General features: G+C 51.8%; 2 protein-coding genes across 5 annotated transcripts in view; one reads left to right on the top strand and one right to left on the bottom strand.

Moving 5' to 3' along the window:
• The first annotated feature begins 465 nt into the window (after window positions 1–465).
• Window positions 466–10,036, top strand: LIMD2 (LIM domain containing 2). 4 transcript variants are annotated; one of them, XM_058041796.1, is made up of 5 exons: window positions 466–714; window positions 6,604–6,740; window positions 8,384–8,428; window positions 8,792–8,931; window positions 9,351–10,036. In XM_058041796.1, exons 2-5 carry the CDS (start codon window positions 6,699–6,701, stop codon window positions 9,508–9,510), a joined length of 387 nt encoding a protein of 128 aa, XP_057897779.1. In that variant the 5' UTR covers window positions 466–714; window positions 6,604–6,698; the 3' UTR covers window positions 9,511–10,036. The 4 variants fall into 4 exon arrangements, with proteins under 4 accessions (XP_057897779.1, XP_057897782.1, XP_057897781.1 ...); XM_058041799.1 differs by having other exon boundaries at window positions 6,639–6,740; XM_058041798.1 differs by lacking the exon at window positions 466–714 and adding an exon at window positions 3,908–4,815.
• A 2,224-nt stretch (window positions 10,037–12,260) lies between these two features.
• The window catches only part of MAP3K3 (mitogen-activated protein kinase kinase kinase 3), a 33,101-nt gene continuing 21,853 nt past the window's right edge, over window positions 12,261–23,508 (bottom strand). The window contains exons 13-17 of the mRNA XM_058041780.1: window positions 22,199–22,347; window positions 20,329–20,460; window positions 19,570–19,699; window positions 18,708–18,885; window positions 12,261–16,311 (exon numbers count right to left, since the gene is read on the bottom strand). Coding sequence (XP_057897763.1) covers window positions 16,083–16,311; window positions 18,708–18,885; window positions 19,570–19,699; window positions 20,329–20,460; window positions 22,199–22,347 — 818 coding nt within the window. The 3' untranslated portion in view covers window positions 12,261–16,082. The remainder of the gene's footprint in view (window positions 16,312–18,707; window positions 18,886–19,569; window positions 19,700–20,328; window positions 20,461–22,198; window positions 22,348–23,508) is intronic.

Consider the following 23,508-nt stretch of genomic DNA (forward strand, 5'->3'; position numbering starts at 1 on the left):
AGAATCCCTTAGCAGGGTCAGGATGGATCCTTTGGGATGACACAGGATCCCTTATGGGGGTCAGGATGGATCCTTTGGGATGCTCCAGGATCCCTTACAGGAGTCAGGATGGATCCTTTGGGATGCTCCAGGATCCCTTATGGGGGTCAGGATGGATCCTTTGGGATGCTCCAGGATCCCTTAGCAGGGTCAGGATGGATCCTTTGGGATGACACAGGATCCCTTAGCGGGGTGGGTGAGTGCCACGCAGAGAGAGCCCAAGGCCGTGTCCAAAGCTTGGGGCGAAGCCAATCTGCACACGCAGCTCATGGGAGAGAGGCTGGAGGAGCTAATTAGCGGGGGGGTAATTGCACCCTGTGCCAGAGAGCGGAAGGGTCGCCCCGGGGCCGGCGCTGTGGGCTCGGGGAGGCTGCGGGCGGCCAGGGAGACCGCTGGGAGCCGGGGGAGCGGGGAACGCTCGGGGTGAGAGGTTGGCTCCACACAAAGGAGCGAGCGGCTGGAAGCCGGTTCGACGCCGAGAGCCAATCGCTGCTGCGGCCCCGCGATAAAAGGGCTCGGAGCCGGCGCGGGGAGCGCAGGAAGCGGCTCCGCTGCACGGCCGCGGCCTCTGCGGGGGATACGGGCGGCAGAGCCCCGGGCACGGCACAGCACGGTTCAGCACGGCACAGCCCCGGGCACGGCACGGCCCCGCCCTGCGGACCCTCCTGCTCGGCGGTGAGCTCGGCTCGGGGGCGGCGGGAGGCGGCGGCGGCGGCGAGACAATGCCGGCCCCGGCAGCGGGGCTGAGGGGCTCGCCCGCACCGGGGGTCCCGGTTCCCGAGCACGCCGGGCTGGGGGGGCCGGGGCAGGCGGGGATGGAGAGGAGCGGGGATGGAGCGGAGCGGGGAGAGCCCCGGGGAGCGGCTGCGCTGCTCAGGAGCCGCCCCGCACTCGGGATCGCCCCCAGCCCCGCTGCACCGGCAGCTGCTCGGCCTCGGGGGCGGGAGGAGGTTCGGGCTCGGAACGGGGCGCAGCAGAGCCTCGGAGCCGGCGGGGGATCGGGGCCGGGGATCGGGGCTGAGGACCGGAGGCAGCGCCCCGTGCCCGCGGAGCCCCGCAGAGGGGCCGGTAGCCGTGAGGCGAGCAGGCCCGGGCTGGCCGGATCCGCTCCGGGGGTGCATTTGGGGGCGTATTTCGGGGCTCACGTTCCCGTTCGAGCTGTAGTCCCCTCTTTGTTGTGTGCTGCAGTACATGCCGGAGGGCGGCTGGACAGATCCGTTTTATTGAGCTGCTCAGAAAGAGCAGAGATGGAAGAAAAACCTGTTAGATCCCGACTCCCTTATCCCTCTCGGTTAACGCCTGCCAGTTCCCGATGTGTGTCTCCTACCGCCTCATCCAGGCTGCGTTTAAACCTTTCCAGCGACAGGTCTTTCATCACTTCCCTGGGGAGGCTGTTGCATGGCTGTGAGATTTAATAACAACACAAATGCCCTGCGCTCTGACATAACCCCGAACAGCCAGGGATCTCCCAGGGCTCCACAAAGGAGAGCAGCTCTGTTTCCGTCGAGGGGAGGGGGGAAAAAAGGGAACAGGAAAAATGGAATTATTTATCCACTGCCGCCCAAAATTAGCAGTAGGTTTAGGAATCAAGCCCAGGTCTCGCAAGTCCCAGTCTGGTGCTGTAACTACTGTGTTTTGAGCCAGCCTGATCTGTCTAATCCCCTTGGATCACTTCGAACAAGCTAAGATCATATTTATGATCAATTTTCTGCTGGGTTTTTTCATGGTGTGGGTAACAGTTCTGGAAAAAAGTTGATAATCCAGCCTTGAAAATTGGGCTTTGTCCACCAAAGGCGTCGTGTGAGGGCTCTCACAGGGAAGACATCTGGTGCCTCAGCTGAGCTGTTGTGTGTTTAAGGCCAGGAGTAGCACATCTGCAGCATTATTAATGTCGATTACAAAATAATTGCAGGGCAATCGACCAAGCTTAGTCTGACACAGCCCCAGTGTTAATGTCCTTTTTAAATGGGAGTCCTACAAGAAGCAAATTCCCAGTTCCAAACCGAGGGTCTGTCAGAACCAACCTCTTGGGCTTTGCAAAGTGGTGGAGGCATTTTCATTCTTAAACAGCTTAAATCCAGGTTCCTGACCTTTTTTGGGCAGCAAAAATCCCAGGAGACTTCTCATTAGGGAAGGGAATTTCTCTTTTGGTTTCCTTCAGTGGGTAATTCCTGAGAGTCTTCAATGGCCCCTCTGGTCCTGGAGGGTGATGAAGTTTTTCTTTTCCTTTTCTCCCACCCTCAGCTCTTGCAGGGTTTTGCCAGTCAGCTGCCATGTCCCCACCAAGACATGGCTGCTTTTCCCTGCCAGTTAAGTCATTTTTATCTGCCATCTGGGGGTGTTGCAGTGCTTACCTCGCTCTTAGCAAAAGCCCTGGGATGGAAAACATTAAATCTGGACAAAAGGATTATTGCAGTATCAATGTTAAGCACACTTTAGACATATTTCTCACTCCTGTGGTGTGCCCATAACCCTCTCCATATGTCCAGCTTGGGGTTTTCAGCGGTAAGATCCCTCAGCATCCTCTGATGTGCCTCTCCAGGGATTACTTTTCCTGGTACACTCATTGCTCCACTGCAATCTTGTGGATTTCAGAGAGCCAGATCCTATCCTGGGCTCTATGGCACCTTGGATCCTAAAAGGAAGGAGAGAGATGAAGGCTGAAAATAGCTGAGGCAGCTCAAAAAGAATGATATTTGGAGAGATTTAACTACCAATATTATTTTGGTCGTGTTTTTTTTTCTTATACAATCTGCATTTGGACAGCAAACAGCAGTTTTTGTAGGGTTTGTGTGGAGGCAGGGACCATGGAAAGGGGTTGTGCTGTGTTTTGGATTGCCTGGAACTGGACCCACTCCTGCTCTTGCTGCATCTGAAGCAGCAAAAGCTTTTTGTGGGGTCTCTGGGGGCCCAAGAGATGGGCTCACCCCATGGAATCAGAGAATCCTTCAGGCTGGAAAAGCTCTCTAAATCATAGTGTCTGGCCATTCCCACTGCACTGCCAAGGCCATTGCTAACCATGTCCCCAAGTGCCACCTCCCCATGGCCTTAAACCCCTCCAGGGATGGAAACCACCACAGGAAATGCCAGTGCAGAGTGTGTGAGTAACAGGTGATATTCCAGGAGAGGAAATCAGCCAAGGCAGCACTGAGAGGTTGTGTTGGAGGAAGGAGGAAATTACAGGCAATTACAGCTTCATTAACTGGAGCACAAGGAAAGGTTGGTTTCTAGACCAGGTTCTGGGAGAGTAATCACATGTGCTGTTGGGAAGCAGAACAAAATTCTGGGTGGTTTTAACACAGGTTGTGTCAGGCTGGCTCAGTGTCTTCCTTGGATATGATAAATGGCTTCTGAAACAACAGGGCCCCAAGGAAATTATTATTTTAGGTGGAGACAGGGAAAAGAGAGCAAAATGCAAGGAAGACCCTTGGATTCTTCTGCAAGGAGGGATGTAAGGACAGAGGTTTTCAGGGGTGCTGGAGTTTTGTGTCAGAATACCAGGGTCTGAGATCTCCCAGATCAGAGCTCACCCGTTTGCATCAGGCCACCACAGTGGCTGTGGCCACAGAGAGCCCATCAGGTGAGAACAGCTGAAAAAGAATCTGCTTCTCCTGCCTCTCCGAGGTGCCTTGCCGTGCTCTGGGGTCATTTCACATCCTTGGAGGATGGAGGAGGAAGAGGCCCGGATCCCCCAGGCCGTGCTTTGCCTTTGGGGAAGCCTCCTGAGATGGAGCAGCGATGCCTGCAGTAAACAAACCCTTCCTAGGGCTGCTAATGGGAACCATCTGGCAGAGAGGGGCCCCTCGCCCTCAGCACTTGTGCTCCTTCCCTGCCAGAACGGGCCGGGCCTGCCCCGGTTCTGCCCCGGGAACGGGCCGGGCCTGCACTGGTTCTGCCCCGGGAACGGGCCGGGTCAGCGCTGGATCTACTCCGGGATCCAGCCCTGCCAGCCCCTCTGGAGAAGGGAACGGGGAAAGGCTCCCTGCACCCTCGTGGCTGCAGGAAACCCGAGCCTTCAGAGGCAGGCTGAGCTTGGGGACTGCCCTGGGGCCACCCCAGATGTTCCCTCTCCCTCCATCTGCCCCAGGGTCAGGCAGGAAGGTGAGGGGGGATGCAGGAGGCTGGAGGGGAAAAGCTCTGCGATGGAGCAGCGTTGTTTTCCTCCCCTGAAACTCCTCCCTGCTTGGAGCCATCAGCTGGTACAAGGAGCAGGATGAGAGAGGCAGGAAGGCAAAGGGGTTCTCAGCTTGTCCTGAGCCAAAACCCTGAAACTACCTGGAGAGGAGGACAGTCCTCACTCCTGCTCTTCCCAGGCTGTGCACCTGGCTGAGGACTTTAGGGAGCAGAGGTTTGGGACAGTCAGATCTGGCAGTTCTGGTGCCAGTCTCCTCTGGCTTTGCCACACGTGCCTGCTGCACCCTCAAATCCAGTGAGCCCCGAGGCTCCCCGAGCCCTTGTGAAGGCTTTGTAGCATCAGTGTGGCAGCGTGTCCTCAGGCTCTGCCCGTGTCACCACATTCCCCCTCTCCTGGAGGCTGCTGGTGGCTGCCTTGGGCCCCAGCCCCAAGCTGTGCTCCTGAGAAGAGCCATGACAGCAGCCAAGATCCTCCAAGAGTCCCTCTTGCAGTTTCTCACTTGTTTTGGTTCCCTTATCGCCCCAGCACACCCTTCCCCTTTGAGATTTCTGCTCTTGCCTCCTGCCCTGCAGCAGGAAGGAGCTTTGAAGGCTGAAGCTGCAGCGAGGGGCTGGCTGGAAGAACCAGAGGGTCTGTGCAAGGTGGGCAGAGGGGCTGGGTGGGAAACATCCCTCCATGGGGGGGATAAAGTGGGTGGAATTGAAGGGAAAGGGGTTTGGGGACATGAGGAGCAAAGAAACAAAGAGTGGGTGGAAGTAAAAATGGGTTTATCAGAGACCCCCTGAATGGTTTGGGTTGGGGGGGACCTTAAAGCTCATTTTGTCCCACCCTGTGCCATGGGCAGGGACCTTCCACTGGGGCAGCTGCTGGGGTGTGGGGAGTCTGGAAATACCCAGCGAGAGAAGGTGGCTGGGTTAGGGGCAGGAAGATGAGCTGCAAGGGAAAGGAAGCTGGGGGAGGGCAAATATTTGTAAGACAGGCTGGGGTGAAGGTGAAGATCGGGTGAAAAGGGGAGGGTTGTGTGTGTGTGTGGAGCGGGGACACCACGTTTTGGGGTCCCTCACGTTCCCTGCAGGGGCTGTGCTGGGCTGCAGGACCCCACAGACCCCAGAGGCACGAGGAGAAGGTGCTGTCCCAGGAATGGGGGCAGGGAGGGGCTCTGGGGTGGCCCCCAGCAGATGCTGGGCTCGGCAGCAGCTGCCTGAGAGCAGGCTCGGAGAGCAGGAAATAACAAACCAAACCGCAGCGAGACGGGAAATGATGCTGATAGAGCAGGGCTGGGCCTCAGCTGGGGCTGGGAAACCTTTGCAAGCAGGGCTGAGAGGGGCACCCACTAATGCCCAGCATCTAGGGAAATGCTCTTTTCAACTCTGACAGCAGCCATGAATTTTAGGTGTGCTTTGCTGATGTGACTCAAGCCTGCTGCCAGCTGCTGGGGGTTTGGCAGCCAAAGAGCCTTCTAAAGCTCAGGACAAGTTTGCAAATGTCCCTGTGAGGTGGGCATTGAGGAAATGCCCCTGCCCCAAGCCCTCCGCCCTGACCTGGCTCTGCCCTGGGATTTTCTCAGTGTCTAGCCCAGTCCTTGGGCAGCAGGAAGGTTTTTGGGGTGGCAACATGAGGCCAAGGGGGTTCAGTAGGGCAGGAAAGCAGCTCCAGGCGGAGGCAGGTGCTGGTTTTCCAGCCTCTAACTCATCCTCATCATTGCAGAGCCACCCCTTCCCCCTGCTTTTCTCTGCTCTGCTCCTCCCTTGGCAGCATCACTCAGCCCCACAGCTCTGTCGTCTGTATTCAAACCAGGGCTCGTCTTTCACGGGTGTTTTGAGGGTAAAGTGTGGTGGGGAAAACCCCTGAGGAGCTGTCAGCGAGCACCTTTTTAGCTCTTTTTTACCAAAAGGGGTAATTTGCAATGCTGGTGTGTTTTTCCTGTGCTGGTCCCAGCCCTGTCAGCCTCATCCTCGCAGGCACATCACAAGGGCTCAGCCTGAAGGCACCAAAGACAAAATCCCCATCAGTGGCTCTGCTGAGCTGGGATCAGCAAGACTTTTCTGGGCTAAAATTAGGCTAAAACCACAGTCCTTCCTCCATCAACACCATTCCTTGAGTGGTGCATTAGTGAAACAGGGGGTGCTGGTTTTGCTGCCTTGGTTTGGGGCCAGCCTTGCTGCCAGCGGTCATTGCCTGGCAGGTGCTTCCACCCGTGGGTTTGGGGTAGAATCCATCCCATCACCTTCCAGCTGTTCAGAGCCCCAAACCCTCCAGCTGCTATCCCAGTGTTCCAGACCTGCATCTCCCATCCAGTTCCCTGTGCCTCAGTCTCTGGGAAGGGCTGATCTGAGCCTGGAGGGAGCTTTGAGCACACCCCAGCTCCTGCAGGGCTGCTGGGGTTGGTGATGAAACCAGCCCCGCTCCTGATGACATTTCCTTTCCAGGTGCTGCAAGAGCTCTGTCTTTGACACCTCTGCAGGGAACCTCGACCCACGGCCCTCAAGCTGAGGATTAAACAGAGGGAGAAGGGGAAGGAGCCATGTTCCAGGCCACGGGAGCAGCCAGCCCAGCCCCAGCCCATGTACGAGGGGTTTGTACCCTGGGGTTTGTGTGGGAATTTCAGCTGGGTTTGGGTTCTCAGGGCGGAGGGTTGTACACAGAAGCTCTGCTCCTGACCCGACGTTTCAGGGTGATCAAAGGCACAGCCACAGCGACTCAGAGGGCAGAACTGGGGGCAGGAATGTTCCAGCAGAAGGTGCTGTTTGCTGAGCACGCTGGACGCCAGCCTCAGGCTCTGCTCCATCCCCAGCTCCTGGAGCTGCTGTCTGTCTGTTTGTTTGTGTTTCCATGGCTTTCCGTGATCACAATTGAGAGCTTTCGAGCAGGAGTGATTGGAGATGGAAAAACATCAAGGTTCAAGAACATCTCCTGCTGGGACAGGATACGGCCCTTCCCCGAGGGAAGATCTATCAGATACGGAGTGGAGAGCGTGCTGGGCTGGCCAGGAGCTGCCGAGAAGTGACAGCAGCCCTGGGCTGCTGCAGCCTTGGGAACGGATGTCTCAGCTCCAGAGAGGCAGCTTTTCCTCAGCCCTGCTCAGCTGAGCCTGGAAACAGCACATTAAACCCTAACCCCAGGAGAGCAGCTGTGCTTGTTCTCCCAGTGCCAAGGGATGCAACTGGTTTTACACAGCCCGAGCCTCCCCTGCCCATGGCCCACTGTTGACTTTGGCTCCTGCTTCCAGCCTCGTGGGACTGGGAGGAAAATCACAGAATCGTGTCCCTGACCTCAGGCAGTGAGAGCAGCTGGGAAACCTCTGAGGAGGCAGCTCAGAGGCGAGGGGAGAGCTTCCTGTGCCTCCCTTGGACAAACCGTTTCCAAAAATACGAAGGAGAAGGGATGGGGAAGGACAGGGCAGGAGGAGCAGGGGGTGGGGATCAGCCTGGGGGCAGAGAGGGGCAGTGCTGGGCAGGCAGAGCCAAACTGGGTGACATCCTGGGGCCACACTGCCCTGGCCTTGGGAGCAAGGCATGAGGGGATGAGCCAGCCCTGAGTGCTCACCTCGCTGGAGTGCCCTTGGACCCCGACTTTGGGCAGGAGGGAGCACTTCCATCAGTGCCCAGGAGGGTGGAACTCCTGGCGTGGCTGTCAGGGACCCAGCAGCTGTGGGGTGGGGGCGGGATGTGCACTGGTGAGGGGAGATTTGGAAGGGATGAGCTGCTGCAGCTGCAGGGACACAATGCAGAGAGACCCTGCCCTGAAACCTGGGGCACAGGTAGAGGCTGCTCAGCGCTTTGGGCTGTGCCCTGGTGCTGCAGGGCTGGGCAGCACCTGCCCCAAAAATCACTCAGAGCTCTGCCCTGTGCCCTCCCCACACCCCCAGGCACTGAACTGTGCCTCAGTTTCCTGCACAGCCCCGTTGTGAGGGCTGAAGGGGAAAAGAGGAACTGGAAACAAAACCCCAGCCCCAACAGGCTCTGGGACAGCGAGGGGCACCCAGCTGTGCCCAGGGGGAGCAGGCCAGTGCCCCCTGAGCCTGGGCATTGCCCCCTGGGCCCTGTGCACCTCCAGCAAAGGAATTAATGATCCCCTCCAAGGGGCAGGAGCAGCGCTGCTGTGTGGAGCTGCATGGGCCACAGGTGGTGGTTTACAGGTGCAGGCACAGAGGGGTTTGATCAGGGTCTGGTGCCAAGCTCTCATTTTGCTTTCTCCTTCCCTTTTTAGGAGGCCAAAAGCAGCTCAGGAGGCAGCACAGTGCAGCGCTCCAAGGTACCTTTGCTTTTTCTACACCATAAATCATCCCAGAATGGCCTGGGATAGAATGGACCTCAGTGCCATGGCAGGGACACCTTCCACTGTCCCAGGCTGCTCCAAGCCCTGCCCAGCCTGGCCTTGGGCACTGCCAGGGATCCAGGGGCAGCCACAGCTGCTCTGTGCCATCCTGCTGGTTCTTGGCAAGGCTGGAAGGGCCAAAAGCCCCCGGGCCAAGCTCCCACCCAGCCCAGGGAAGGTGAGGGAGATGGGGCTGCCTCTGCTCCCCAGGGCTCTGGTGAATGGAGGGCAGTGGAGGGATCCAGGTTGTCCCAAACTCCTTCCTCATCCTCTGTCTCCCTGTGCTCTGCCCTTGGCCAGTCCTTCAGCCTGAAGGCGCAGGTGAAGGAGATGTGCACTGCCTGCCAGAAAACCGTGTACCCCATGGAGCGCCTGGTGGCCGACAAATTCGTCTTCCACAACTCCTGCTTCTGCTGCAAGCACTGCCACGCCAAGCTCAGGTGAGCCAGGCTGTCCCTGTGGTGGGAGAGGAGCCACTGCAGCTCTGCTGAGACCCTCCCAAATAGTCCCTCCTGTCATAGCCCCTTGTAGCCAAAGCCTCCCAGCCCACCCACCACAGCAAAGGTTCATCTGCACACCTGGGCCCAGCTAAACCCTGCCTGGTATGGAAGGAGAGATGTTCCCCAGGAGAGCTGAAGGAGCCAGAGCCTCCTTCTGGAGGACTCAGAGCCAAGCTGAGCTCCCCTGGGACCCCCCATTTCTACTCACAGCAGCCCCCAACAGCCTCTGCTGGTGGGAGGGAGCTGTTGGCCCTAAGGGTCCCCTCGTGCATGTTGTCCCCTCTGCTGTCCCGGTGTCCCCAAGCCCCCCTAAGCCCCCCCAGTGTCCCTGCCTGGCTAACCCTGCCCTCCCTCCCCAGCCTGGGCAGCTACGCCGCGCTCCACGGGGAGTTCTACTGCAAGCCCCACTTCCAGCAGCTCTTCAAGAGTAAAGGCAACTACGACGAAGGCTTCGGGCGCCGGCAGCACAAGGAGCTGTGGGTGCACAAGGAGGTGGAGAGCGGCCCCAAGTCGGCGTGAGCGGGGCCAGCCCCGCCCCGGAGCCCCGCAGAGCCGGGGCAGCTGAGCCGGGAGAACTGAGCTGATGTAGAGCAGGACCTGGGCCCGGGCAGAGGGGGAGCCCCTCTCTGGGGGTGCTCAGAGGCTGTAAGGACAGGGGTGAGCAGGGTGCAGCCCCCAGACCTGGAGCTCTGTCTCTGCAGGCCCCTCTGCCCAGTGAGATCAGAGCAGGAGCAATGCCCCCCATGGGCCCCCCAGCCCTGCTGATCCATGTCAGCCCTGTCACCATGGAAAAGGGCTGAGCTGGGGGCTTCTCCAGCTTGAGCCACTGCAGAGCTCCCAGCCACACCAGCCCTGCCCTGCTGGGGCTCTGCATGAGGAGGGTCCCTGGTTTACATCAGCTCAGTTCAGCTGGGATGGTTCAGCCTTAAGGTTTCACAGTGTCTGTTTTTTATATTTGCCTTCCACTGGTACGTTCTGCGCTGGAGCCTCGTGGCAGCTTCGCCCGCGCGCCTTTATTTTTGTAATACAAGGTTTCCCAGCCTTCCCTGTCCTGTCCTGTGTTCCCAGGGGCCTGGGGAGGGGGTCAGGTGTGCCTCTTACTGCCCAGGCGGTGTGCAAAGAGCTTGTGTCCTTGTGGGATCAGGGAAATATTCCCTAATAGGAATATTTCCATATTCAGGGAATAGGACACGTACCCTATTCCCTGGATACCTGAGTGTCAGTGAGGCTGGGGGAAAAGGGGAGGCAGGGGAGGGAAGGCAAAGAGGCAGCCCTGCCTTCGTTGGGGAGTGCTCAGAGGGGTCCTGCACACCAGGAGGACAAGGCAGAGGTGACCGGGCTGCAGGCTCCTGACCAGAATCCCCCAAGTTTTTGGGAACTGAACCAGGATTTCAAATTCCACATCAGTGTTGCCCTGCGAGCTGCACAGCCCAGCTGGAACCTTCCACCAGCTTCCAAATGGAGCCCAGACCACCCTCAAAAGGCATTCACCAGCCTGGGGATCCCCCAGGAGCAGATCCACCCCTTTGCCCTGAGGTGTCTCACCCTGTCCCTGTGCTCTGCCAAGGGCAGGATGGGATCAGGGCTGGGCTGGCCTCACAGGTCTGCCCTGGACCCACCCCACATCCAATCCCCTGGTTTGGATTGCACAGTCCCTACAAATTAATGAGCCCAGCAAGCCCTGCCAGGCTGGAGACACAAATGCAGGAAAACCAGAGAAAGTGGCTGAGTCTGGTTTTAATTATTATTTACCTCTTTCCTCCAGGCACGCTTTGTACAGCTGTGCTCAGGAACCCCAATTTGTCTTTCAAATTCTACAGGAATTGGGCTTTTCAGAGCCTCCACACAGAGCAGCAGCCTTGATATCAACATCCCTGACTGATCCCATCAGCTCTGCCGAGCACATCCCGTCTGGGAGAAGCCAGACACAGCCATGGAAACAGGAGATAAGGATGAAAGAGGGAAGAAGATGGGGATGGGTAGTCCAGAGGAGGAAGAGATTGCACAAATAGCCCCTGGTCTCTGTGGTGCTCCCCCTGCTCAGGACAGCAGCTCCACAGTGACACGGGTGACATCTGGTTTTGGGGACAGCACTGGCTGAGTGACCACAGGAGCCTGATGTTGGACAAGTTCATTCTCCTTTCCACTAAAGGTCTGTTCAAAGGGCTCCTGGGACACACAGCCACCACAGGGACTGTGCACACAGACCCTGCCAAGGCTCTCATGGGGCTTTTGGCATTTCCACCCCAAAAAAGCCACCCCTGAGCAGCCCTGCTGAGGGGCCGTGATGCTGCAGGCTCGGGGCCCCTTCCCTGGCCCCTTCCTCCTTCAGAAGGCTCAGAAAACGAAAGCAGAGCCCTCAGTTCCACTTCCTGCCTCTGGCTGGCCTCACTTCCCATCCCCTCAGCTCTCAGGCTGCTGACGAGCAGCATTTTAACAGTGCAGGAGGATTTTAGGGGGGTAGGGAAGCATGGAGCCCCCAGGTTTTTAAAGTTGGGTTTTCAGTTAGAAGGAGAACATTAAACCAGAGAAATAATGCTCTTTCCTTGCCTCCTCCTCCCTCTTTGGGAAGAACTCCTCAAAGTGAAGGTGACAAGGAGCTCCCAAGTTGCTCCTTTGGCAAAGGCAGGAGCTGTGGGCTCTGACACACAGGGGGGTTCTGGTTCCAGGAGAGATTTCTGGTCTGACACAGCTGCACCTGATGGGTCTCATCTGTGCCGGCACAGCCCCAAGGGTCACACCTGTGCTTGGTTCATGGGCAGGGTTTCTCCTGTATCAGCTGGTTCCTCCCCTTCTGATCTGTTCACGTTTCACACTGACAAATATTCCAGTGCTACATCCCAGGAAAAGGTGACTGGAGGCTGCTTGTGGTGAGGGCTGGGGAGGCCAGCTGCTCCTCAAGGGACAGAGTGGCACCCAAACATTGGTTAGGTGACAGTGACAACGAAGAGAGAAGCTGCATGAACAGGAAAAAATCAGCCTTTCAGCAAGGAGAAGAGATGAATTTTATAGCAGCGCTATTCTGGTTTGTTCCTAACACAGCAAGCTGAAAAAAAATCAGACCTGGAAGTATTTGGAGATGTGGTTACCCAGTCTCCTGCCCTGCTCAGGGACAGCAAATTCCAAATCACTGGTACAGTCAGTGCAAGACATCCAGATTCCTCCACTTCAGCAGGAAGGGAGCTCATAATATCATCCACTTGTCTGAAACACAGAGGCTTTCCTTCTCCAAACTGTCACTTTTTAAAAGGACAGTCACAAAACCAGGCTTTCATATAAATGATAATTTTATTGTAAATAAAATGATACATTGGCCTGGCTTTGCACTGCAAGCCCCCGGTCGGTAAATAGAGACTACTGGGTCAAGGTCTTCTGCACAATCCAGGTTAAAGCCCTTTCTCCCTGCTTTGCATCATTTATGGTGATGATAAAAATCCTTTTCTTCCTTTTTGAACTGCTCCTGGCACACCTGCCTTTTCCCTCCTGCTCAGTCTATGTTGGTAACTGGTGCCAACGGGAACTCTTTGGAGCAGCTTCCAGTCCTTTGGAATATTATTCCAAATTAGGCAAAAAAAAAAAAAAACCACCCCAAAACCCCATCCAAATTGATGCAAGCTAACTGCCACAGAATGGGCAAAGATGGGATTTTCTGGAGAACAAGCAAATAACCTGGAATGCACAGAATCGTCACACCAAGACCAAAATGTCACTGCTTTGTTTCCTCACTGCCTCAGGGACAGCCACATTCCCCCAAGCTCCTCTCCAATGGGAATCTTGGACATTTTTCTGATTAGTTTTAAATGTTTCAGGACATTGGGACTCTGATAAGAAATTCTTTGTCAAATATTCTCCATTTCTGCAGCACTTTCCATCAGGGACCCCAATACTCAATATTCCCTATATATCCCTCCCTGGAAGGAACAGCAGGAAATCCAACATGACATTTGGAATTGACACAATAGCTTATTGTCAGCCTGGCACTCCTCCTCCACTCTTCCCTAAATGAGTTTATTCCCAGTTTTTTCCTAGTCTGCCAGGATAAAGAGGCCAGATATAATTCAATTCTGAGGTATAATTACATTTCTGTCCACTTGAAACTCTTTTGCTGCCAGGGCTGTTAAAAGCCTCTGGTATCAATGTCAGCCCCAAGTTATTAATCAGAGCAGTGGACTCAGGAATCCAGATCTTCCTTTTCCACAATCAAGAGGGCTTTGAGGAAACAAAGAGGCATTTTGGCTCAGCTCTACTCATTATAAACCATCAGCAAATTCTCTGCAAAACCAGCTGCTTTTTTTCCTTTTTAAATTCATAAAGGCGTCAAATTTATTTCCCCACCTCCCCCCCCCCAACCCCATAACAGTCGATATATATAAAAATCACCAAATATGATCTTTTACGATATAAATTAAAAAAGAAAAAAAAAAAAAAAAACAAAATAAAATGAGGCATCACCGTTTACATGATGTAAAAAGAGCTAAAAAAGAGCGATATAAACTACATTCATAAAAGTGCATCTCCAAACATACAGGCAATGCTTTGGCTTGTTCCTGTGCCGAACGCGCCAGTCCGAGCTGGCCCCGTGTTCTCTGTCACTGTACAGGGGGTGCTGCTCCCTCTCCCTGCCAGCCTGGCACAGAGGGGGCACAGCCAGCCCAGGGCAGGGCTCTGAGCCCTGGGGACAGCACCGAGCCACCGTCAGTCCTGGCTGCTCCTGCTCCTGCTCCTGCTCTGCTCTGGAAGCGCCTCCCGGCATGCGGGTGAGGTAAAAGCCACGACAGCTCCTGAGGATTGAGGTGCTCGGACAGAAGTTCTGCCCTTTCCTCACGCCCTGTTCTCTCCCAGGTCACAGCAAGAGGAAAAAACCAAGGGAGAAGGTGTGGGTTTGGTGAGGACAAGCCAAGGACAGAGGGATGCAGATGTCATGGTGCTCCTGATTCCTGCAGGTGATGGGCAGGGCATGAAGACTCCAATCTTTGGTATATTTAGGATGCAAGGCTTGAAGAGCTGGTGCTGATCCCCTCCTTTTGTCAGGCAGACTGCAGGGATGGCCCCACAGAGTGGTGGGAAAGCTCCCCAGCTCTGAGCTGCAGTGTCACAGCCTCACCTCCCCTCATGGCAACACTGAAGTGCAGGCCATAAGTCAGGCCAAGGGCCAGGACAACTTGGAGTCAACTTCCTGGGTGGGAAAAGATCAGTTGAAGTGCTCTCACTATAATTAAATAAATTATGGAACAAGGGCTTTCATAAAAGGGATCCCCTAAGTGCCCACAAGTGGGACAGTGCATCCTTGGAGTAGTGCAGGGAGCCTGGAAAGGAAACCAACACCAGTTTTTATTGGCTACACTTTGCTCTGGGTTTGGCACAGAAAAAACATTTCATATCGTTAAAGCTTTTCAGGACTTTTGGTTGGTTGGGGCTTTTAGGGTTCTTTTTTTCCTCTTTTAATTCAACACAGTATTCTTCATGTGTTGAAGGAGCTTGGTTTCATTAAAACTTGCCTTATCCTGCTATTAGTATTCACTTAAAAACTTAATTTTACTGCATTATGAAGCAATTTTCAATTTTTTATGGGGGAGAAGAGTGGAGGTGTGTGGAACCTTAATATGGTTTCCAATACAAGAGCAGAACACATTCAGTGTTGCCCTATAAAGCAATATTTTAGTTAATTAACATTTGCTTTTCTTAGTTTCATTCCTCAGAGATAACTTAGAATCACTCCATGAATCCCCAGCACTTAAAACCTGCTGGTCTTTCATGAGTGAAATAAAGATAAATTAGTGCCCAAATCAGCACAGAGGATCTGAGGCCATCAGTCCTCTGACCTGTGCTGTGTTCCAAGTGCACAATCACTTGGATAAGCTTTGCTGGTACCTGCATGGGGATCTCCAGGTAATTTTAGATATTTGCTACCATTTAAAGTGTTGTCTGAGGTTCTCTCTTTGACTTGAGTCCTACAAAAGCTTATTTAAGTTAGGCCATAACATTTTTATGGAACTCTTAAATGATCACTTGCACACGTGTAATTCAAACAATGCACAGCAAGGCTGAGCTTGATTCCAGCTCCCTGTGCACAATACAAGTGTCCAGGTAATTCTCCCCAAGAAACCCTCAATTTTCCATTTTCCATGTGCTCAAAGAAACTCTGAAGTAATTTCCTGGGTACCAGACTGACTATCTTTGGTTAAAAGGATGGTAAAAAGTTACCAGCCAAAGAGACAGATGCAGGAGGAAGCTGAATTCCACTGAATTCCCTTCCAGAGGGGTTTTGTTTGGACCCAGCAGCCCCAGAGAGAGGAAGCAGGAGCACAGATTTGTTTGGTATGACACAAACTAAGTGGCACTGTCTGAATGCTGGGACAGATCAAACCTAGCTCCAGATTTTCCAATGTTAATGGGAGAGCCCTTCCCTCAGGCCCTGGAGTGATTGCATTCTGCTGAAACTTGTCTGATTATCCTGACATTTAGCTGGAAAGAACTCCCTCACCCCCAGCCCCAAATCCATGGGTTCGTTATAAAATAACACTATTCACATACTTTTGAATCAGTATCTTCTGAACACCTTCAGATGCTGAATACTCAAGAAGAAAAATATACCATACTATAGTGGGCATGACACATGGCTTTTTGCTGGATTCAGGTACTGGAGACACCTCTGGAGCCCCAGGAGAGGAAAACCAGGGACTCCACAGGCAGAGCTGGTCTGGAGGCTGGTGCATGTTTCTGTTTTAGACAGAGTGGAGCTCTTCCAGCTCCCACATGGGTTCAGATTTCTCCTATGTTCAACCAGTGATGACACTTGTCAGGTTCCCCTTCCTGCAGAAAACACACAGCCAGCTGCAAGGTCACATCCAGATAACAAAATTTGGGCAAAAATGCAGCTCTGCTTGGACAGCTGTCGGCAGGACGAACATTAATCCAGCACAAGAAGGAATCAGGCACGAGAGCAGACCCAAAGTTCCTTGGCAGAACTTCCCAAAGGACTAGGCCTAGCTGAGCTGGCATTCTGAAAATGCAGCACCACAAGGGGCAGTTGCAACTGGACAAGACAGGGCACGGCGAGCCCGGCAGGAGCTGCGAGCGAGGGAGGTAATTCAGTACTGGAGCTGTGCAAACTGGTGTCTGAGCAGCTCCTCAGCAGAGGGTCTGTGCCTGGCTTCCACAAAGATCTGCTTTAGGAAGTCCCGGCAATGTTCTGATATGTGGGAGGGCAGCTGGGGGTTGGTGGGCTGCGTGGCGATTTTGAAGATGGCTGCCATGGCCTCGTACTCTGCCCAGGGGGGCTTCTCTGTCAGCATCTCCACCACGGTGCAGCCCAGGCTCCTGCAAAGCAGACAGGAAAAACCAAATGAGAATTCACTCAGTGATGCCCGGTGCCCAGAGCCAGGGCTGCCAACAGCTGCTTTCCCTGCGCCAGGAAAGTGCCATGCGTCCTCTCCCCTTTGCTCAAATCCTCCTCTCAGGAAACATTTGTGTTAACAGGGGACAAGAGGTGCCAGTGGGACATCCCTGAAGGCACCATCTGACCTTGCTGGTCCTCCAGGTGCTGCTGCTTCTGTTGTACCTCAAAGGCACTTAGAGAATCACAGAGTCACAGCATGGGTTGGGTTGGAAGGGACCCTCAAGACCATCCTGTTCCAACCCCCTGTTCTAACCACCTTCCACTAGAGCAGGCTGCTCAGAGGCTCAGCTTGCTGAGTTGCAAGGTAGAACTTCACAGTTCTTTTTAACAGACTTTTTAACACTCAAGGTTCAGTGAATCAGAGCTTGCTGACCCCACAAAGCCATTTCAGCAAAATCCCTTCTCAGTCACAGCCTCAAAATGCCCACGTTGGGGAAAAACAAAAAAACCTAATAATATCTCCACAAGAAACCAAGCATCAGCCAAAACATAATTGAAGTCGTAACAGTTCCAAAGTGGGAAGGCAGTAAGTTAAATCCCTGTGGGACAGATGCATCATTACCTTAAGGAAAAATTCCTTGTAAAGTTAATGGGGCTCTGCAGGCTACTTGAGGGCAAGGACGTGATTCTGGGGACATGGCTGAGCCACCTTTCTGAGGCAACGTGACTCCAACACCTTCCAGGGAAGATGGCTGCTGTAGCACTGCACTGACCGGGGTTTATTCAAAAAGGATTAATTGCTTCCTCCAGGCCACAGATTAAGTAAAAGCCATTAGTGAGTTTTTAATATCCAATCCTGTGGTTTTATCACATCTTTACATTAAAAAGGCAAAACTGCCTCCTCTACCTTAAAACTAAACCTTCTTTTGAGGTGAAATGCAAGGAAAAGGATGTTGAGAGGCAGACTTGCATCAACTGCCAAGATAAGGAGGAAAGGAATTAAATGCAGTGAATATGCAAGAACTGATTTCTCGACAAGGTTTAAAATCCAACGTGAAAATTTTACAGTTTTCCAGCCATTTCAGGCTTACTAGAAGAGAGTACAGAAAATGCAAACCATGTGTGCTGAAGTGCTGGGGGTTTGCTCAAAAGCAAGCAGGGATATATTATTGTTTAGACTGATTTATACCGTTTAAGCAGATCCGGTTTCTTTAAGATATTCAGCAAACAGCAGGAATGTTTTTCATGTCAAGTCACTCCAGCAATAACAAATAGCTCACATATTCTGCTATTTAGGAAAAAGAAAAGTGGAGAGGGGCCTGCAGCAGTGGCACAGAGCCAGGTGGATGGATTTGTTACGTTTCTGAGCCTCTGGGCCATACACATCCACCTCGGGAGCAGCGCTGCACTGGAAAGTTGTGACCCCCCCCAAAATAATGATTGGGATTGTAGGAACTGGAGTCTGGCCAACAGCAGCGACTCTTTGATGGGAATGGACCAATGTCAGCACCAAGAGGAAATCCACAACTGCACCAGCCCAGGGGGAAGGGCACGTGCTCCACTCTCTCCCCAGCCATCCCAACTGGGAGAGTCTGCAGGACTTAACTCTTTACAGACAAGACAAGTTTCAGCTGTGTTTCCACTTGCTGCTTGCACAGGAAACAGGTCCTGCTTGGCTGTGGAGGCACAACCAGACCTTTTGTCCCTGTTGTTTACTTAAGGTTTATAATCTCACCTTTTTAAGGCCCCCAAAATTAACATATTGGCACAGGATCATTTTGCTCTTTTGAGAGAGGCTGCTCCTTGGCTATGCCAATAATAGCACAGCTACAGTTTCCATTCATGCAGATCACCTCTGATCTGACCTGGATCTTTTCTGTTATTCCAGGTTCGAGTATCTTTCCTTTAAGGCTAAAATTCTATTAATCTCCAGTACATTTTAAGCATAATTCTCATTTTATATCTAAATGAATGGGCTTCCCCTAGACAACTTTCAGTTGTTCTTCTAAGGGATACAATAGAATCAGAGTCTCTTGTGTTGGAAGGGACCCACAAGGATCACCATCCCAATTCCTGGCTCTGCATAGGACACCCCAAGAATTCCACCAAGTGTCTGAGAGCTCGAGAAAGATGAAAACATTGCACCAGCCAGAAAGCAAAAAAACAGCTATCAGTTTGAGCGAGGAATGAGTGGAAAAACGAAATGAGTTGTTGGGTGTTAACACCGCCAAGCACAGCCGGCAGAAGATTATTGAATTCAAACCAGCGGCTTCAATATTCTTTAAACTCCTTGTCCAGACGAGGTGTGAAGCTGGATGCTCAGATGGCAGAGGGTGCTGTGTGTGCAGAGATCTGAGGGCAGCGAGGAGAGGCTCACCACACGTCCGCCTTCCTGCCGTAGCCCTCGCCGCTGATCACCTCCGGGCTCATCCAGTACGGGGTGCCCGTGACGGAGCGGATGCCGGTCCCCGACATGCAGATTGTCTGCAGCCTCTTGCTGGCCCCAAAGTCCCCGAGCTTCACGTTCCCAGCAGAGTCACGGAGAATATTGGCACCTGGACAGAAGCAAAAAAAAAAAAACCCAGGACAGCTGTTTTCATGAGATCCAGCTGTTGGATCTGCAGCCTACGGAATGATAGCCAAGCACAAATACCCGTGCTCATGGTATGGCTCTTTCCCCATTAAGCCTCAGGTGACCTGCTAAACATCATTTCTTTAATTCAGGTTGTAGACAAGCCAATTGCTAATGGCTGTAAATGGGAAAAACTTCAGGGAAAAGCACAAGGAAGTGAAGGGGGAGGGAAACGAGAGCTGAGTCAGCACCAGCATTGTTACAGTGCCTGTAAACAGCTCGACCAGCCTAGCAGGGCCCCCAGGCCAAGGGCTGAGGGAGAACAGAGCTGTGTAGAGAAGGATTTTATTGGGATGCTGCTTTGTGAGTACAAGCATTGCTTTCTGGTCAGCTGGGCAACAGATGTAGCTAATTAAACCCCTTTGAACTCCTACAATAAACAAGTCAATCTCCACTTGGTCCTGAACATGAAACACCACGGAAAAAGCAAACTTTAGAGCTTAGCTTTTATGTGAACACAAACTGAGGTTTAGACACCAAAACCAATTCTTCCTCCAAAACTGCAACGAAATCAAGAACCCCACTGTTACCATCATCTGGAACATGCCCACATGAAACCCTTCTGCTCTTGTGCTGGCGAGCCCTCCTGGCCTGGCCCTGCTCTCACCCTTGATGTCCCTGTGCACGATCATGTTGCTGTGCAGGTACGAGACGCCCTCGAGGATCTGCCGCGTGTATTTGCGCGTCACGTTCTCCGTCAGGGCCCCGTACGCCTTCAGCTGGTCCTTCACTGACCCCTGCCACGAAGCAAAGGGAAAGAATTGGCAACGAGGTGGCAAAGCACAGACCCTGCAGTGTCCAGTCAGCTCCCAAAAGCCCTGGGTGTTACACACCAGCTGGCCCTGCAATGAACTCTGCCCTCTGCTAAAGGCTTTCTATGAGCATCTCGCCCTAAGAAGCCTTTTTAAGAACAGCAAGGCTTCATGGCAAAAACAGCCTAAGGAAGTTCTGTCTACTGGTACAACTTGTTGTGAAGACAAGCAATAAAATAGCTCAGCAGACTTATCTGGGTCAAAAGCCTCGCTTTTGGAGAGTCAGTTTTAGCCATGATTCTGCTAATTCAGTTACCAGGAATTCCATGTTGGCCCAAGTCCTTTGGGGCACTTTGGTAGAACAAATTTAGACTGTAAGAAAAGAACTGTCCTTAATGACTGTCACAGAGAATGTATTTCAAGTAGAAGACACTTAAGGAAAAAACCCAAGAGGTTATTTGGGCATAAATAAAATGAAAGTGGTGGCATTATGAGCGTGAGCAGGCACAGCCCTAAGAGGGTCTGAGGCAGATGACGTAGTCAGAGGGATCACAGCAATTAATAAACCAGCTAACAAACCCAGCCTCCTCCCCTTCTAACTGTGCTGCTCTTACCCCTGGCATGTACTCCATGAAGATGGTCAAGGTCTTCTCTGCTCGATCCCTTAAGCAGCCATAATACTGCACAATACGGTCGTGCTGGAGATTCTTCAGCAGCTGAATTTCACACTCCAGAGCACTCACCTCCTGTGGATGGAGGTGAAAATAACATTGCAGCCTCAGGAAATATAGAATAAATATAAAAGATAATAAATTTGTCATGTCACTGGCAGGATGAGACCACTACTACATTGAGAAGTGTAATCCATGACATCACTTTATCTGCTTCTTGGAAAAGGCAAACATTACCAGGGCTTGCTGTTCATTTTTACTGCCTTAACTGCAGGTATTGGTGTGGAAGCTTTGATAGAACACAGGCTGTATCATACATGGATTTAGCACCACAAAAACTTTGCTTCTTGCCGTGATTCCGTCATCTGCATGGTGGCTGAAAGGATTCTCCACCCACAACACAGGTAAAAGCTCACTTCTTTCACTCAGCTGTGGGCAGGGAGTGTAATTATGAAGCAGCTCTGAAAACAGTTACAGAACTGGAACTTCAACCCACTGGAGAGCAAAACAACAGGTGCTGAGAGCTGCTAAGTTTCTGTCAGCCAGTCCTGTTCTGATCACACTGATGATTTACTGGAATCAAGCCCTACAAACAGCTTCCTCTCCTATTTACTTCAAAGAATCTGCAGCTCTGCACATGAAACTGATCCTTTGCTTTGCTCTTGCCACAGACAACAGGGTATCACAGTGCAAAGATGTTATCCAACAATTTCAGATGGAATCACAAATGTTTGCTGCTCAGAAAAAGTATCAGGTTCTTGCTGAATCCAGGGATTGAACAGGAGTAACATCAAAGGTACATAAGCATGAGGATTTACAGAAAAAGGAATGTTTTCTCCCCAAATTAGTCCCATTTTTACCTTTCCAGCCCTGCCATGGGAAGGTATCAGGTTCAGCTCTCTCACTCTGGGAAAGGATGCAGAATCTTAGAGCAAGAACCTGGGTGTTGTAGGCACACATGGAACCAGTGGAAGCTGCTTAATCAGACCAAATAATAGTGTAAGGTTCGGAGTTTCAGTGCCTTCAAAATATATTTCAGCCTGTTCCTCCTTGGCTCAGATTTACTGTCTGATTTACAACACAGACACAGTGCAACTTCCCAATTTAGGACATATCTTGGCACCAATATCCCATAAAAAATCAGAATAATTAAATCTTCATGGATCAGTTATTCTAGCTCAAAGTGAATTTGTTCAATATTGGGAAACTGGTACACTGTTAAAACACAAGCAAAGAACCCAAAAGCCATTCCAGCAGCATCCCCTGTGCAGGAAGCTGAGTGCTGTCCCCTAATTTCAAGGTGCCTGTCCCATCTCCAGTGTTGTCACATCACTGTTCTTGACTCATTTACACCCCACAGCTCCATTTGTTTTTAAGGACACTGAGAATTCAGAAGTGAAAATTGGTAATTAATGCACTTCATACAGGGTGCACCATATAAACCCAGAAGTGGGTTTTGCATGTGCAAGCAGCTTTTTTTAGTTCAAAAAAGAAAAAAAACCTACTCTTGCTGGATTTAGTTTCATTCACATCCATGTCTAACCAGGAACACAGGGCAGTCTAGTATTCCTCAAGCAACCTGGCAAAAACCCAAAAAGCTGAGAAAGCAGAGCCAAGAATGAAGCAAGAAAATGGATTTTAGTTTCAAGCTGAAGTTAATAACACAGAAAAGTCATTTTTAAATGACTCCTATTCTCCTCCACATGACTCGAAACCTTCGTACGAACTAAATAAGATGCCAGCTTTCAAGGACAGACAGAGAGGGACATTGTGCAGGACCTCAGAGGGTTTGAGGGGCTGAGCTGAGAATTACCTTGCTTGTTTCAGGGCTCTCTGGGTCAAACTGGACCTGCTTGGCTGCCAGCTCTCTGCCCGTGTCCACGTCGTAGCACAGGTACACGCGGCCGAAGGCGCCCTGGCCCAGCAGCTTCCCCCGGCGCCAGTTCATGGGAGCACTGGGAGCTAAAAGGGAACAGCAGTCATTTCTCCTTTCATTGCACTCTTTAAAAAAAAAAAAAAGGGTTTTTCAAGGACCAATCTCTATTATACAGGACTGAAGCAGGTATTCTGTAGGTGAATAAACACGAGGTGCTCTCCCAGAGTAAGGAGTCAGTTGTCGCAGACAACTTTTATGAAAAATCCTTTCCTTAAGAATTTTTCCTCCTGAGAAGCCTCAGGAACAGAATGTAAACAATGGTTATCTGCTGCTGTGGAATGCAACAGGTAGATCTTTGATTGGCCCATCTTAGATGTTTATAATTAATGGCAAATCACAGCTGGCTCAGAGAGAGTCCGAGAGAGCTGCCTTTGTTATCATTCTTTCCTTTCTATTCTTAGCTTAGCTAGCCTTCTGATGAAACCTTTTCTTCTATTCTTTTAGTGTAGTTTTAATGTAATACGTATCATAAAATAATAAATCAAGCCTTCTGTAACATGGGATCAGATCCTCATCTCTTCCCTCATCCAAAAACCCCTGTGAACACGGTCACAGTCAGTGGCAGAGCTCTGAACAGAATCCAACCATCCAGACTCTCAAGGATCTGCTGACTGATGTCCCATTAAAATGACACCACAAAACATTCTGCAAATGTGTTTTACAGACCAGTTATTCAATGGGGTTGGTGAAATTTCATTCCACCAGCAGGTGGATTCTACAACATCATTACTTTAAGAGATGATGCAGCAACTAAAGAGCAGCTTCCAACCCTTGATCTGAAGTTATCACATGCATCAGATGAAGAAGAGCTGGATTAGCCTTGCTAAATCAATCCAGCCAGCTGGGAATGACTTAAGCTTCTGGGACAACTTGAAGGACACTATTCTGAGTTTCTTTGCCAAGCTAGTTTGGGGTTAACCTCTGTGGGAAGGATTTTACTGCAAGGTTCTCTCTAACCATAAAGATTAGAAGTCATGATTACCTACTAGACATGGATAAAGTAGGGACTGTGTTAGCACAGTGTGGCTATCTTTACCTACTGAACAGTTAATAAAAATACCCATGAGACCCAGGTAAAGCAGCATCTCCAACAGCCCAGCAGGAATTTCCATCCTCAGGGCAGTGGGAATTCTCACACTCATAAGCAGCAGTCTCCTGACCCAGAGATTAATACCTGAGCCCAGTTA

The sequence above is a fragment of the Melospiza georgiana genome, chromosome 28 (assembly GCF_028018845.1).
Source record: "Melospiza georgiana isolate bMelGeo1 chromosome 28, bMelGeo1.pri, whole genome shotgun sequence".
Taxonomy (NCBI): Eukaryota; Metazoa; Chordata; class Aves; order Passeriformes; family Passerellidae; genus Melospiza; species Melospiza georgiana.